Source organism: Ascidia mentula, chromosome 8 (assembly GCF_947561715.1).
Source record: "Ascidia mentula chromosome 8, kaAscMent1.1, whole genome shotgun sequence".
Taxonomy (NCBI): domain Eukaryota; kingdom Metazoa; phylum Chordata; class Ascidiacea; order Phlebobranchia; family Ascidiidae; genus Ascidia; species Ascidia mentula.
The window spans coordinates 1,808,896-1,824,855 of NC_138573.1; the positions used below are offsets into that span (position 1 = coordinate 1,808,896).

General features: G+C 40.3%; 2 protein-coding genes and 2 pseudogenes across 4 annotated transcripts; 1 reads left to right on the forward strand and 3 right to left on the reverse strand.

Moving 5' to 3' along the window:
* Nucleotides 1–1,025: 1,025 nt before the first annotated feature.
* Nucleotides 1,026–5,669, forward strand: LOC145911314 (uncharacterized). Of its 3 annotated transcripts, XM_082998616.1 has the most exons (8): nucleotides 1,026–1,435; nucleotides 2,672–2,803; nucleotides 3,452–3,531; nucleotides 3,793–3,895; nucleotides 3,979–4,183; nucleotides 4,353–4,419; nucleotides 4,744–4,889; nucleotides 5,131–5,669. In XM_082998616.1, the coding sequence occupies exons 1-8, from the start codon at nucleotides 1,292–1,294 to the stop codon at nucleotides 5,274–5,276; spliced, it is 1,023 nt and encodes a 340-aa protein (XP_082854742.1). In that variant the 5' UTR covers nucleotides 1,026–1,291; the 3' UTR covers nucleotides 5,277–5,669. The 3 variants fall into 3 exon arrangements, with proteins under 3 accessions (XP_082854742.1, XP_082854744.1, XP_082854743.1); XM_082998618.1 differs by lacking the exon at nucleotides 2,672–2,803 and having other exon boundaries at nucleotides 3,979–4,187; nucleotides 4,357–4,419; XM_082998617.1 differs by lacking the exon at nucleotides 2,672–2,803.
* Nucleotides 5,670–5,887: 218 nt separating this feature from the next.
* On the reverse strand, nucleotides 5,888–6,523 carry LOC145910726 (glutathione S-transferase B pseudogene; annotated as a pseudogene).
* A 1,705-nt stretch (nucleotides 6,524–8,228) lies between these two features.
* LOC145912211 (glutathione S-transferase Mu 3 pseudogene) lies at nucleotides 8,229–9,048 on the reverse strand (annotated as a pseudogene).
* Nucleotides 9,049–9,930: 882 nt separating this feature from the next.
* LOC145911353 (gamma-butyrobetaine dioxygenase-like) lies at nucleotides 9,931–14,508 on the reverse strand. Its single transcript, XM_082998671.1, has 10 exons — nucleotides 14,370–14,508; nucleotides 14,168–14,304; nucleotides 13,743–13,941; nucleotides 13,189–13,264; nucleotides 13,075–13,119; nucleotides 12,612–12,736; nucleotides 12,170–12,371; nucleotides 11,605–11,727; nucleotides 11,121–11,225; nucleotides 9,931–10,476 (listed from the first exon to the last, which is right to left on the reverse strand). The coding sequence occupies exons 1-10, from the start codon at nucleotides 14,453–14,455 to the stop codon at nucleotides 10,369–10,371; spliced, it is 1,206 nt and encodes a 401-aa protein (XP_082854797.1). The 5' UTR covers nucleotides 14,456–14,508; the 3' UTR covers nucleotides 9,931–10,368.
* Between the last annotated feature and the right edge of the window lie 1,452 nt (nucleotides 14,509–15,960).

Below are 15,960 nucleotides of genomic sequence, written 5' to 3' on the forward strand. Positions count from 1 at the left end.
AGATATTGACGGTGCCATGTGTACGTGGCAGGAAGCTGGGGACGACTTCTGCCATGACGCTGTGAGCAGGCATCACCGGTTATGTATTCAGTCCTCTCATAACAGCAACTGAATGACATCAAGCGCAAAAAATCCTGCAGCAAGCGAATGTAAACACGACTGAGCCTCAGACAAGCGTAGATACAGAGGGGATATGGGTCGTTCAGCATTTTTCGTCAACCAATGGGGCGCCGGGAAATCACGTCACGTGTCCGTCGGACGCAATTTCCGTTTAGACTGACTGTTGCTGTTGCGCCGATACGTCACTGAGTAGTGATGCAGTTGTTTTTGTAGTCTGAGTATGTGGTAGACAGGTTACCTACACTCAATGTTACTCACTCAATCAACGGATCTCGCAAGTTTAAGGGTACAGGATGGCGCTGAATGCCGGGACTATTATGGTATTTTTGTAAACACGCAGCATGCTCGCCATGAAAAGGCAGATTTCGTAATATTGATAGCACCGAATACGACAGAATAATACTACCATGTCATACTGATCAGTAGACTTATAAAAATCGAGGTAAATCAGGCGAAGTGTGGGCATTGAACAGTACATGCAAATGTAAAAACAACATGTAAATCGAACACGATATATGTGTTACGTCACCGTATTACAATTTATTAGAGATGCGTCACAATATTGAGATGTTGAAGAGTTTCAAGTTTTCGAAGGATTTTTTTTGTGCATTTTGGTAATTCCTCGTTGCTTTACATACAGATTAACAATTTTAAGAACAAAATAATATTCTGAACTCGAAGGTTTTTTTCAAACCGAATCCAGAGGCAGAAATGCTGAAAAAATAAAGTAGGCCTTGTGCAACCGCCAGGAACAGCAGAAATCGGGTCAGCAACTTACCCCAGAGAAAGTGTGTGCACGCCTAATAGTACAACTTTCCTGTTAGTTGAAGGTAAAATAATTGAACTGTCATAGCAGCCATCAGGAGCACTAATTGCAGTTAAACGACCTGCTGTCATCGATTGTAAATAAATGCGCAAATACTCCGGTCAAATTTCAGATAATTTGCATTGATAATTTATAGAACAGAACAGATTGAAAGGCAAATAGGCAGTCATTGTGCAGTTAAATTTTTTGAACATCAGAGTAAGTAAAGGGTACTGTATTTTTTTCAGAATTCGGAGATGCCTTCTTGCTGCAATAAAGTGTTTAAATTAGCTAAAATTATCTGATATTTATAACACAAACGCTAAATAACACAAAAGTTTTAACCCAAAACGTTAATCCGTCAAAATGAAAGCGGACATCGATGACTACGAGGTCCCTATTCCGTATGGTGGAAAAAAGAGAACAAGGAAGGAAAAAGGAGGAAGTTGCAGCGACTCCTCCGACTCGGATTTTATGGATGTGAGTCGGATGAAACCGGCAAGACCAGACGTATGTCCTGTTGTATTTTGTCCCATCATTGCTTACAATCTTATAATAACATCTGGTGGTTATTACTAAATTAATGACGTCATGGGAATGAAGCTACATAAAAACATGGGCAGATTCAGAAGTTTTCTTTGTGGAGTGTTTATTAATTAAAACTCATTTGTGACGCATTAATAGCGATGTTAGTCGCTAGTCGAAAAGAAAGAATCGCCCGCTATTCAACCAATTTTTGGCACTACCACCAAACTCTGCGTAAAATTAAAGTGAGTAATGGTGCAAGTTGATTAACTCACAGACACCATTGTTCAGAACGTTTCAGAAGGTCGTTCTAAAGCATTGTTTTAATTTGAGCGATGTCTAAAATTGGATCTGATGCCACACCACAAAATAAAATCCATTTAACCATCTGACATTTAACGTACACTCACGGTCTCATTGTGACGACACTAAACGCAAGAGGAAGTGTTTGTGTCGTAACAGCAGCTGGTATTATAGGGTTAAAAACCTAACCCGTTCTGGAGGGTTATAGACTGTCCAGGAAGTGATAGTAGTCACGGGTTGCTCTAGGCGTGTGCGTGCAATAACGCGTGCGCGAAACAATACAACAATGGGGTTGGTTATAATTATGTAAAGGTTATTTTACCAAATTAACTTTTTAGCAGTGGTCTAAGTTTTCAAGGGTATCGGGTAACAATAAAAAAAAATATATTGGGCACATGACAAGTTAGTTTCTACGACTAAAAATTGTAAACATAGGAACAAATCGATTTGCAATAGGCCGTGAAAGTTTTTGGGAGAACAACCTAACATATTTATCAATGCTATAGCAGCATCACCGGTAAACTGATTTCGATCCATTTCTATTTTCCACTTGCAAACTGATGGTTTCATTGTATCTTATTGAACTGTCATAGCAGCCATCAGGAGCACTAATTGCAGTTAAACGACCTGCTGTCATCGATTGTAAATAAATGCGCAAATACTCCGGTCAAATTTCAGATAATTTGCATTGATAATTTATAGAACAGAACAGATTGAAAGGCAAATAGGCAGTCATTGTGCAGTTAAATTTTTTGAACATCAGAGTAAGTAAAGGGTACTGTATTTTTTTCAGAATTCGGAGATGCCTTCTTGCTGCAATAAAGTGTTTAAATTAGCTAAAATTATCTGATATTTATAACACAAACGCTAAATAACACAAAAGTTTTAACCCAAAACGTTAATCCGTCAAAATGAAAGCGGACATCGATGACTACGAGGTCCCTATTCCGTATGGTGGAAAAAAGAGAACAAGGAAGGAAAAAGGAGGAAAGAATCGCCCGCTATTCAACCAATTTTTGGCACTACCACCAAACTCTGCGTAAAATTAAAGTGAGTAATGGTGCAAGTTGATTAACTCACAGACACCATTGTTCAGAACGTTTCAGAAGGTCGTTCTAAAGCATTGTTTTAATTTGAGCGATGTCTAAAATTGGATCTGATGCCACACCACAAAATAAAATCCATTTAACCATCTGACATTTAACGTACACTCACGGTCTCATTGTGACGACACTAAACGCAAGAGGAAGTGTTTGTGTCGTAACAGCAGCTGGTATTATAGGGTTAAAAACCTAACCCGTTCTGGAGGGTTATAGACTGTCCAGGAAGTGATAGTAGTCACGGGTTGCTCTAGGCGTGTGCGTGCAATAACGCGTGCGCGAAACAATACAACAATGGGGTTGGTTATAATTATGTAAAGGTTATTTTACCAAATTAACTTTTTAGCAGTGGTCTAAGTTTTCAAGGGTATCGGGTAACAATAAAAAAAAATATATTGGGCACATGACAAGTTAGTTTCTACGACTAAAAATTGTAAACATAGGAACAAATCGATTTGCAATAGGCCGTGAAAGTTTTTGGGAGAACAACCTAACATATTTATCAATGCTATAGCAGCATCACCGGTAAACTGATTTCGATCCATTTCTATTTTCCACTTGCAAACTGATGGTTTCATTGTATCTTATCGTTTCGCAGACGATTCCAGTAAAGTTGGACGATAAAACGGCCACCATGTTTGTGGCGCCACCTCCAGATTATCGAGACTTCATGGCCAGGTATACCTCAAACACCTCTGTTCATTTTGCCAGCATGTATAACTGTACAGACTACCAAACCTGTACATATTCTGTTGTTTTTCGAAAATTTGGGGCTGAAAAACGGCTTTAATCGCGTAAAAATGCCGGTTGACTCGATAACCTTCATGGTTTTTCGCTGCCCATTATTTTATTTATTTTGTGTATTGCTTATCTTTGCAGTTTCATTTTTATCGCAAAATACACATGATTTGATTTGACCGTTAATTCATTTTTGAACAGCAAACGTTTCGAAAAACGAAGGATGACGGACGGATTGGAACCGACGAGAATCAACGATTCCGTCAACCTGAGGAGGGCGGTCTCCTTCGCCTCCTGTGAAATGGTAAGAACTCCTTTACTTTCAAACGTCGGCATTTCAGTCTTTGTTGTACTGGAAACAATAGTCAAACAATCGCTGCATTCCAGAACTCGGTGCGCAACAAACGTGACAACTGGGTGCAGAAGAACAACTACGACCATCGACCGGGCGCCCAGGTCAGCCGCGGAAACAGCTTTCTGTCGGTTCCACAAAAGCCTATGGGCCACGCGTCCTCTACCAACTCGATCGCGTACGTTGTGAGTGTCCAGGAAGCCCCCAAACCGAAATATCCCCCTTTCGTGACCCCCAACAGTAAGTAAACAATGGTTTGCATTGAAATTTTTTGAGGAATTCAGATAACCTAGGGCAGAGATTCCCAAAGTGGGTTCCGCGAAACCTCAGGTTTCCACAACAAAATACCATGTCTTTGCTGCCAGAAGAAACTTGTTTTTGGTTTTCTAATACCGTGGTTTTGCCGCAGGCAGGGGAAGGGGTCTCGGGAAATCAAAAACATTTACGGAAGCCGATAAACGAAAAGTTGTTAAACGGTAAGAATTTCATTGTTTCAACTCGTATCGCGATACACAAAATCTGTAAATAAATCCATTAGAGCCCTTGATTGACGTTTACCGTTAAGCACTTCAGTATACAATAAGGAATAAGCCATATTTTGTGATACTTAACAAGCGCTTGTTCCCATATATTCTGGTGTTGTCTTTTTTAAAGAAATCATTCAATCAGTCCTTTTAGCAGTGACGATACCAGATAAATTGCATTCAGCTTTTTACAATCGGAAAATTTTGCCACATGCGTTTCCTTGGCCTAAATTATCTCTGTGGCGTTTTCTTGAACTGTCCTGATGCTTTCTTTAGAGACTTAGTGCAAATCCGGTCAGTTTCCCAGCATTCATCCATGAACAGAGCTAACTACGTTCCAAGAGCGAACCTCAGAGATTCGGCGATTGACCTCGTATCTGATGAGGAGGACAGTGAAGCATACGCTGCTGTCAGTTTAGCTGGTAAGATTCGCAAAACTACATAAATGTGGTAATATGTAACTTTCGTCTCGTAAGCTGTTGTACACAAGTTCCAAATGAACACAAGTTTAGCGTTCATAAAAGGTAAATAAAAGCATTACCTTTAAAAATACACCTATTTTGCAGACAATTGACAGCAATTTTTCCATTTCTCTGTCCATTATAGCAAAGAGCATCAAACCGTATAGCATTGAGGTAAAACTCATTTATCATTTTTCCCCAGGAACTCTGTCGCGAAACGATCCTAAAATAAATTCACCGAAATCTCGCGGAAGAAGAAGGTTGCACGTCACCATCGCCATCCTATCAGTATTTGTTGTTGTGCTTGTTGTAACCCTGGTAACAGTTCTGGTGCTTACGCTGCGATAGCCTTCCCACATTCTGTACATTATGTGGTGCCCGTGGGATTAGAGACGGCCTAAGTGGAATGTAAAAGTTTGTTGCTGTTCTTGAATTTTTTATTTGTATTTCTTTTTCAAGCACTGTTGCACTTAAACCCCTCACAACACTTGTGTTAGTGTAATGTACATTTTGTCCTATTTCAACTACATTGTCAAGAGGCTTAGAACACACAGCATAACAGTTACTGGCATGCTGTAACGTTCATGCTTCTTGAAACATGATCTTATTGTCGAGATTGGACATGCGTCGAAAGCTGAATGGCGCATTGTGTTGATGCGAACTTTTATTTGTTCTCAAGTTCAGCTTTTTCTCTACTGTAAGTTGCATTTTATTGTTCCTTGTTTTGCTGTAATACAAACAGGCCGTAATCATGGTACAACAGAATATGTGTATTTTTTTCTCAAAAACAAAACAATGTCATGCACGGCGCTATTGAAAAGTCGCAACTTTTGTCGGGTTTAGGTCAATGGTATAAATATAAATATTGTTAATTCCATGAATATATAAAATCATTCAGATGACAAACGGATGTAAAGCGACAACAAAACGTCTAAAATACATTGATATATTCTCTATATTTACTCTGCATTTGCTCCCCATTTGGCAAAAGGATCGTTGCATGGCATTTTCTTGAAGCGTGTGGACTCCCTGTAGGCCTTGATCATATCGAGATTCTCAAACTTCAGCAAGTAAGCCAGGACTTTTTCATGACCGCTTAGAACCGCATCGTTGGCCAGTCGCATATGGTTTAGTATCTCACAAAACGCAAAGTCAACGTAGGTGAGATTCGAACCGGCGATCCACTGATGTTTCGCGAGGTAGACTTCGAACAAATCGAGTTTGGCGGGAATGGTTTTGCCAAAATATTCTCCACACTCCGCTTCGTAATCATCGTGGCAAACACCCATGAACGACCTTCTGAAATCTTCAACGACTCCTTGCAGCATGTCAGCGAGATATTCCTGACCTTGGGCCGGTTGAAGGTCATACTTACGCGCCAGATACTTCATGATCGCCCAACTTTCTGTTAAATTTATTTCACCGTCGAATAAATAAGGCAGGTTTGGAAAATCCAACCCTAAGGCTTGTTTGTCTGCGAGCCAAGCTTCTAACGTGCTGTATCTTTTATCCTCGTAATCAGCGCCTGCATATTCAAGCATTAGACGTATCGGCTCTCCGATGCTTCGAATATTCCAGTAACCTAGCGTTAGCATTTTTTCGATGGTAAGTTTATGCTTTATCTGTATTTCTATTCAGTTTCTCTTGTGGATTAAATAGAAATGCAGTATTATAGTTTTGGGGTCAAAATCCGGAAAACAACAAAGATATTTGTAAAAGCTATATGGCAAAGACGAATATTACCCGCCTACAGACAATATGCATATAGATATAGATATATATATATAACTTTTTGTTGAGAACAAATGACAAAAGCTTCTTCTATAAACTTCACTTCGCTTCAATAAACTCACATTATACTCTTCGGGCAAAAATGACCAGAAGGTTTCACTCTTTCTTATATTTACAGTGTTGTTTGCATTTACGCACTTTGTCCTAATGAAGGTCGGTTGCATAACGAGCGAAACGTCGGCCAAGTAAATTATTTTTGTCAGAAGAGCTTGTGAATTGTGTAAGCTGCATACAGATGACCACTGTTTCGACCCATATAAGGTCTCACTTGAGCAGCTTGCAAAGTCGTCGGCAAAGTCGTCTGATAGACACCAGCTGCACTGATAAGACCTTATAGGTCGAAACAGTGGCCATATGTATATGCAGCTTAGACAATTCATATTATTGGCTCCACTGAGATTGTGAGTTTATTGAAAATTATGCCGTCTGTGTCGCCCAAAACCTGTCCAAAAGCGCATGATTTTACTCTGGTCCCTAACATCCTACACACAAAAACAGCAGCGATTCGTTTGCCACTATACGGGTATTCGTGTAAGTTCATTGCACGGGTCAGGGTCAAATTATCGTTTCAACGAAAACGTTTCACGGGGTTGACATTTAAGGTCGATTGTCTGCACGGGATTCTCGCACGAACTCCTCTTTGCAAAACGCTTGCAGGTTTAGCAACTGAATTTTAACGATTGCAATCACTTCAAGACAAAAATAAAAAAAGACAACTTTCATTGAATCGTTTTAAAACTTTGCACGCCAACATTTTTCCAAGCTTTAAAATGTCTTCAAGGGCTTATCGAGTCAGGCGACCAAGCCATCTGAAAATATATGTGATGTAAGAAGAATGTTTCAAGTGACCGCATCGAATCAGGACTTTCAATGAAACCGACCGACTGCCAAGCCTCAATCGGCCTAAATGCAAGCTACGGGGCTGGTGCTGTTGCTGCAATGGCGACCTCTGAGTGCGTGCGCTACTATAGAGAAAAAAGAATGTGAAAACTGAAAATAGGTTTCATGGTGAATACTAAACTATTCGTTTTATGTGTCGGTGCGAGTGCCTATTTTATCGGAGATCATAGGTGGTACATAGCCTTCAAGCTGAAAACCCTTAGTTTCAAATCAAACAATGGTGTTTGTGGCCCCCAGGATTGGTATGTGCCATGGTGCGTCGCACCGCCGGCTGCACCATCCTCTCGTGGGGTATGATTTAACTTGTAAGCGTTGGTGATTTGTGTGCAGACTGACTGTGGTCCAATGCAGATCCGAGAAAACACAATTAAGTTTAGTTTCAAATTTAAATTGTCAAAAATTTATTGATTCCACGCAACCACAAGCAAAGCCAAACTTGCCACAGGGAAATCCCCACACCCGCGCTTACTTGCAAAGAAGAAGAAAGAATCATCGATTTTTTTCCCAAATCGACAGCCAAGCGTTCAAGATGAGGAAGAAGTTATGTTTATTTAACTTACCACAATCATGACGCCCTTCCATTTACAATTATGGTGGAAATTTGGTGACATTACAATACACGAAGGTGCCCTAAATTGATAAAGAATTGCAAAATTCCATCACAATTTGAAAAACACTACAGCACAAATTGAGCTTTGGATTATATTAGGGTTAATAGCAAACTTCGTGCGACAAACGATTGGATTCGTAGGGTTCTTATTCGGCTTCGCCTCCCCACTTAGCAGTTGGGAAGTTACAACGCATTTTCTTGAACCTGCTGGAACCTCTGTAAGCCTTGATCTTCTCCAAGCTTTCAAATTTCTCCAAGTAGGCTTTGACCTTGGGGTGACCGCTCAAAACTCCATCATTACACAATCTCATTTGGTTTAGGATTTCGCAAAGAGCAAAATCGACGTGGGTTAGTTTCGACCCAGCGATCCAAACGTGCTTCGCGAGAAAAGCTTGAAGCGAATCCAACTTTCCCGGCAGGGTTTTGGCAAAGTAGGTCTCGCGCTGGCCTTCGTAATCACCATAACACATGCTCGTAAACGATTTCCTAAAGTCATTTACGACTCCTTCCAGCATGTCACAGATACTTTCTTGCCCTTGTGCTGGCGTAAGACCGTACTTCCGACCCAAGTACTTCAAGATCGCCCAGCTCTCAGTCAAACTTAACTCGCCGTCGAAGATGTACGGTAAGTTCGGAAAGTCAAGTCCCAGAGTCCACTTGGCCTCATCCCATGTGCTATGGTCGTAGGGAGGCGGAGGGCAGGGGTATCTTTTATCTTCGTAATCAGCCCCTCCATACTCAAGCATGAGACGAATTGGTTCACCAAGTCCCCTGAGATCCCAATATCCAATTACTATTTTAGACATTTTGATCTATAGTATTTATACCTATATCGCATAACACATATGAAGCATTCATTTTACAGCGTTACGCATTTATGGCAAATGGTTGTCAACAAAATTATTTACATTTCGGGCAATTTACGCGCTTACCGTTATTTCTGGGAAGAAAAAAGCTGACCTACACTGCACAAAACAAATACCCGTTTTATTTATTTAGGACGTATTGAACTGGTGATGGCATTATTCGTTGCCAGAATGTCACAAATAAATACAACATTAAAGTTATATGCTTCCTAATACAATATGGGCTATGGTTTTGTTCTTGAAATTATGAATAAATTCCTGAGTAGTGTTCGCAGCAAAATCGTTTTTTACTCACTAATTACAATTACAAATTCCAACAAAACTCTGCTCCACACAAACTAACTGGTTTTAAGCTGTCATGAGTTTGCAAGCTAAGCCGTCCGGCGCATTGGTTCGACAATCAATTTCTGTAAGGTACTGAAGCCCCGTTTGCTTCAACTATGAAACTGAGCACGTGTAGCTGCGCTGCAGGCGTGTAGCACTTCAGGCAAAGTGCTGGTTAGAAGTTAGGTACTCAGACATAGAACAAACAATGCTGTTGCGCAACAATGACTTCATTATTAGTAGCCACTTTTGTCGCTTAGAGTAGAAATCACAGCGAGTAATGGAATTTTAAGAAATATTCAATCAAGTAAAAAAGTGTATGTCCACCCCAGCGTAATTGGCAATATGTTATTATGTCATGAGTGTAAAGTCTATGAACAATGTACTGCATTGCAAACAAACCACAAGGCTGTCGTGACTTCAATTACTTATCAATTAATCTGTATTTTGTAAAGCGTATATTTCCATGGCTAAAGTTAACCGTTTTTTTTTTTAAAATAACCTGCACACATGCATTTAAATGTTTATTATCAATAAATTATGTTACGCAACTGGCAATCAACACTTGGAAACCTACAAAGTAAATTTTAACAAGCAATACAATTCAAGCTTTGCTGCCCAATTAAACGAATGTTTTAAACTGGGTAGTTTCAATTATACGGCAACAATGACAGTAACGACTCTTGATGAACTTGCTTGCAAGCAAAAAAACAATAGGTGAAAGCGCACGATAGCAGGTTGGCACAAAAAAATATTGCATTTTTCAGTACTCCAATAAACTAAGAAAAGGACCCTTGAAATTTGTCATAATTTTTTCTGGCACTTGTATCTAAATATTTGGAAAAATACAGACCATCAAGAAACAAAACCAAAACCTGTATGTATTTTTGCAATCAAATGCCAACATTATTTAGAGTATTTTTTTTAATTTTAGGCTTTAGAATTATGGTCAGATGCTGCTACTGTTGCCGATCTTTGGCGCCACAACTGGTCGGTTTAGCTTTCTTCCCAGCACCACGTATATGCTGCGCATGTCTTCGATGTTAACATAGGTTCCCTGTGTATAAAAATTACAATCAATTAAGTAAGTCAAAATTCTCTAACTGTTTCACGTGCGACGATTTACGGAACTTGCGACGCCCCAATTATGAATCTATCACGACAATTTGTTCCAATGCTTGCAATTTTCAGTCGCAGAAAACTGACTTCACTTCTTATTAGGAAATGACAGACACTGACAACACAATTGCTGTCAGGTTGAAGCAAATTCTTTGTTGTAACAATTATTCTTTTAATGGTTGATGTTCAGTGGGACTGAATATCTTTGAAAAGAAAACTCAATTCGTTCTAAAGAGGAAGAAATTTTCGCGAGACGAAAGCGTGGTGTGAATGCGATAGGGTAAACTTTTTAAATAAGCTCATGTTCTTGGCAATTTTTGACGTTACCGCAGTTGAGCATTTCGCTGATCCAAACTCCAGCTAGGCTTCATTTATATGACTACATCTAACATGACATCGTTACCCTTACGTTCCTAAAAGTTAAGAAAGAGTGTCACGTCATTGAAACAAGCGTGACCAGCCTGAGCTGAATAACATTTGCATAAAAAATGCAAGGGTTAAATCTTCAAATTGTGGCAAATTAGTTGTTGGTTTGTTTACTGTATATTAATTGCAGATCTGTAACATAGTCCATTTCCTCACCTGAAGTCTCCGCCTTCCACCATTGGTCTTGTAGGCATCTCTCGAGTGCGCCATCCTGCGGTTTTGCAACACCAGCATGTCGCCAGTTCTCAACCGGAACTTGAACTAAAATGCCACACATATTGCCTTAACCCAAATGGATATCGAAAGAGTGGCTACCTTTACTTCTAAGCTTAACAGAGCAAACACAAGACTCAGCAAGCATGTTAATATTGTTTGGGACACCGGCATTAGGTAGAAACTACAGCTGGTTGGTCGTAATTTATATTTTTAACTGCACGTACATTAAGGTTTGGCACAGACAGTAATTTTCGGGTATTTTACATCGCGGAGTTAAACAAGCGACCAACCAACGTCAAGTCTTTCATCACGTGTTTGTACTTGTGTATTTCCTTTGGTACTTTTGCCAAGCTTTATACCTTTACGTCATTTCTTACGCAATCCCTCTGCAAGTGAGTCAATATCTTGCTTGGATCAAACAAACCTGGTATTTGGTGTTGTTGATTAGGTTCAATAGTTTAATGTAAGCTCTGTAGAATGGTTCCACGTCATTTTCGTGCACACGCAAAGTTTGTTCTATACCGGGATTCCAACTGTACGCAACAACCTGTATTTAATGCAGAAATAACATTTCCATCAAAGTATTCTGTACTCATCTTTTTCACTACAACAAGCACTGCTGTTCGCAAAAGATTGACATAATACGTCGATTTTCGCTTATGGTATAGAAAACCAAGCGATTTTTTTGGACAAAACTGTTGACTGATATTGTCCCATTGCTAAAAGAATATGTTGAATTCGGACATGACTTTACATTACAGTATTTGGAAGTTCACATGCTAGTGACGCCTCAGTAGGTAAAACGGCGATACCGCATTGGTGGTAAACATAATGACGTGCCTATTCTCGGGCCTATTGCTGCAGTTAACTTTTATCATAGCGACCTATGAACTGAAATTTACACCGGGTTGTTTGCTCAATCTGCTACGTGACTGCAACTTGCTCGTACTTTGCCCAGCAAACACAGACGATGCGAAGAAAACACGTACCTGGTCGTCGTAATCCAACGTTATGATTGGCTTACGACTGACTAAGTGCGCCGGTGATTTGCGGGTGTAGTCGATGGTGCCGAACGCGACAGGCACCCTGGTGAGAACACGGAAATCTTCGGGAGATTCTCTACGGAGGTCGCCGATCACGTGGAACATATCGACCAATAGGGAGTTACCACCTTCAACTACGTCATCGAACCTGTGTAACGGCAGTGTGTTTAATAATGACACTGTCGGATAGAAATTTAAGTTACAAAACAAGCGCCAGAGTAAATTCCCACACTTTTACTAGAATTTAGAGGTTAATTTTTAGTGGATAGCTATAGTACTTGCTGGTGCATTGTTTTAAACAGACTGGCTGTCAGACAAGTCTATTTTTCTGCATCGAATGTTGGCCAAAGTGCATTTAGTGTAAAGTTTAAACCGCGGAGCTGATTACTCGATGGCATGCAGGAGTTGAATTCCAGGTGCGGATTCGTAAGCGCACTGGTCACAGTGGAAGGGAAGACCAATTTGAGTATTCGCCACGTTCTCTGTGCTCTGACTGTCGTAGACATCAAATATCTGAAAAATTATGAACGTTGAAGTTGTGCTACGAGCAAAGCCTCCAACAATACTTTCAGCAACACTGTAAAAATTCAACATTCATTTAAAAGCTATCGCGCTTGCATTTACTCGTTGTTGGTTTGTTAAAATGTTTTCTTTTGTACTCTTTGGCTGTATTCAAATATTTTACACATGGATCCGTTTTATACGTGGGTACATGCGAGTTCTACTGTTCAAAGTTAACCATAGACCTACACATACGCTTAACAACCAGAACAACCGGTTCGAGTAGGTCATGAAAATTCCAAGAACCGGTTTAAACCGGCTGAATCCCACCACTGTCTTTAACAACTCACCGTTCCGTATATTGTCTCAATAATGGGAGCAATTTTTTTGCCGACCTGAAAAACAAAGACCCATTACACACTTGTCCAACTACTGATTTTCGACTTCGGATGAGCGATGCTTACCTCTACGACCGAGCCCTCTTTGCACGGAACATTTCTAACTACAGCAAATCCTCGGTCGAAGACGGTACCCATGAATCTGAAAGATTATGTTGTCTGTAAGCTTGATTTTTCAGTTTGCTGTCAGGACGGATATCTGTCATTAACCACAGCGCATTGTCGTTAAGAGAAACAAACGTATATAAATGGGGATGTAACATATGCTATCTTGTCGTATCGAAATGCGCGCTTTACGCGTTTTAAAGCAGAGAGTTATCCAGAAAAACTTTTTGTCTCGCGGGTAGGAAATTATCACAAACTTGGCAGACGGGGAAAGTGTACAAAAAATTTTTACAAATGAAGTAACACTTACAAAATTGTAACGTTTACAAGTTGTAACCGAAAAACACGTGTTTTTGTCTAAAACTGTCGCACGAATAGTTTACATGGGAAACACTTTTCTGTATCCTGGCGGTCAAAAGACTCACAACGGGTGAGATTTGGCCCGCGGACCGGAATTTTACCCTGTCTGCCCCTACGAGGTGCCACTTTACAGACTATTTGTGTTCTTTACTCACTCAAACATCCCCTCGTCTGTGTCCAGGCGAGAACATTCAACGTATGGGAGTTCGCTTTTATCGGGCCAGTGAAACTTCATGTCCGCCTCCACTAACATATCGTTTATGCATGTATCGCAGTAACAAGCGCTTCTCAGCCAATCAGCGGTCATCACGGTCACGTGCTCCAACTCGGGGTCCAGTTTTATCTGAATCGTGGCTGTTGAACAGTAATTGTTTGGTGATGTTTTGTTCATAATAAATGGGAAAAACACTTCTAGAGTGGAGCAGTCAATTACATTTCAAAAATTCATCATTTCGCCAGATGAATATATAGCCATGCATGCCCAGCACCTTTTGTCTGCCTGCACAGTTCTTTGGTGTTAAAATATATTGTAGGGGGCGCGATCGACCCATTTTCCACCCCGGTCAAAAGCACAACATACCCCCATCGTCTGTCACAGATGCTTGGCTAATTAAGAGTTGGCATGGCAACTTGGTTCGATCCACCAGAGCCTGGCCGACGATAGTTCTGCAGCAGGTACTGCATCGACAGTTGCATCGAAGCCAAATAGTATGAAATCTGCGGGTCAGATGGAAAAAGAAAAATTCAACAACATTACACTGATTTGTTACGTCACAACCAACCTGCTCACGTGACCGTCTTGCCAGAAAACCTCGAGAATATTTTTCCCGCCGCTGACACGGACTTTCGAGACCTTATGGTCGCTCATCTTTGTGTTCAGGTGACAAAAATTGACATGAAGTTAATTGCCTTAAAGACGTCTATCAAGAATAAGAAAGTTCAGTACACGTTTATGAGAAAGGGGTCGAAAAGGGTTTAAGTTTTATTCAACAAACTCCAAGGCTTAAACAAACTTCGTTGAACTCAGTAACTTATTTATGTTAAGCGACAACAGACAAACAATTGTTGAAAACAAGGCATTGCCGAAGGAAATGCGAAATCAGCATCCCTTTCGCCTGAACCTTGTTCGCAGCTAAAACTCCCTTTTTCTCAAACGTTCCGCTCTGTTGCCGCCGGTTTGATATGCCTCAATAGTTTGTTCCGACGTAAACAATACATAAAAACAAAGGTCGTCACTTTCGTCTCTCCCACAGTATTCTCAACGACTGGCGGATACTCGCACTGACATGTTGACTAACTGCAACGAACAGCCTAGCACATTGCTACTATGTTTTAGGGGTTCTTCTTTGTGCTTAGAAACCAGAGCGCGATTTCCAGTTTTCTAGGGTATGTCGACCAGCAAGAAGGCTTTGTCAGTTGCGTTTCCGTAGCCCTGCACAAGCTAATTTTTACCTTTGGCAAGCTTCAATTTTTTTGTTTGGCGACCTTGCATATATGTGGTAAACATGCGTGCATAACTTGTTTCGTTGCTACAAACTGTGTGTTATCGCGGTCATCACTACAAGCATAATTGTTTTTTTTATGTTAATCAACTGCACCTTTGCTACGTTCATCAACTGCAAGTCTTGGAAATTGTATAAGTCTCGCCTTAATACACAGAACAGCAAATCATTCTAGTTGCTTGACAAAGCGGATACTGCAGAGCACTCGTTTAGAAGCTGAAGTTGCTGCTGCTGTTGCTGCCCGTGCTGTACAGTTATGCGTGCCTTTTTCGCATCGCCTCATTGGCACATATGATTAACCTCGTGTTTTCAGTCCACCGGCGTTTTAAATGTGCCTAACGCAGTGTTTCTGGGGGAATGGTTCACCCTTTAAGTATCATTTAAATGTTAGTAGATATTTTGCATCGAACTATCATTGGTCATTATGGGCTGACAGGGAATTCTTATTTTTCACAAAATTTGTCCCTTGTTTTATGTTTGACAGAAATGTCGCACATTTTTCTAACCTGGATAATGTCATCAAACTCAAATAATAAAATACAGTGCACAGCATGGTGTTAATGAAGTGCGGCATATCCCAAGAAGAACACTTTACACACCATAATTCCATTGGTAAATAAATTAAAACGAAAGCATTAAAGTGTGCGAATCATTAACGACAGTAAAATCTGCGAAAAAGCATCATACCGATGGATTGTAGTTTCCGTTTATGCAAGCAGACACGTCAAATTACATAAAACCAGGCATTGACTACGAATTACCTCTTACGCAACTTGTTTGGAGAAAAACGCTCGAGAAAATGTTCTTGCACAATTCGAGTGGTGACGTAATGTGTTGTAAGCCGACAAAACATCAATCAAACCAAACTAAA

What these genes read in the sequence shown, in the direction of transcription:
- LOC145911314 (XM_082998616.1), top strand. Translation starts at nt 1,292, where the DNA reads ATGAAAGCGGACATCGATGACTACGAGGTCCCTATTCCGTATGGTGGA. An exon ending in TATCGAGACTTCATGGCCAG is followed by an intron (nt 3,532 to 3,792) that starts GTATACCTCAAA and finishes ATTTTTGAACAG; the next exon opens with CAAACGTTTCGAAAAACGAA. An exon ending in AAACGAAAAGTTGTTAAACG is followed by an intron (nt 4,420 to 4,743) that starts GTAAGAATTTCA and finishes TGCTTTCTTTAG; the next exon opens with AGACTTAGTGCAAATCCGGT.
- LOC145911353 (XM_082998671.1), bottom strand. Translation starts at nt 14,455, where the DNA reads ATGAGCGACCATAAGGTCTCGAAAGTCCGTGTCAGCGGCGGGAAAAAT. An exon ending in TCAACAACACCAAATACCAG is followed by an intron (nt 11,226 to 11,604) that starts GTTTGTTTGATC and finishes GTGGCATTTTAG; the next exon opens with TTCAAGTTCCGGTTGAGAAC. An exon ending in GTGGAAGGCGGAGACTTCAG is followed by an intron (nt 10,477 to 11,120) that starts GTGAGGAAATGG and finishes TTTTATACACAG; the next exon opens with GGAACCTATGTTAACATCGA.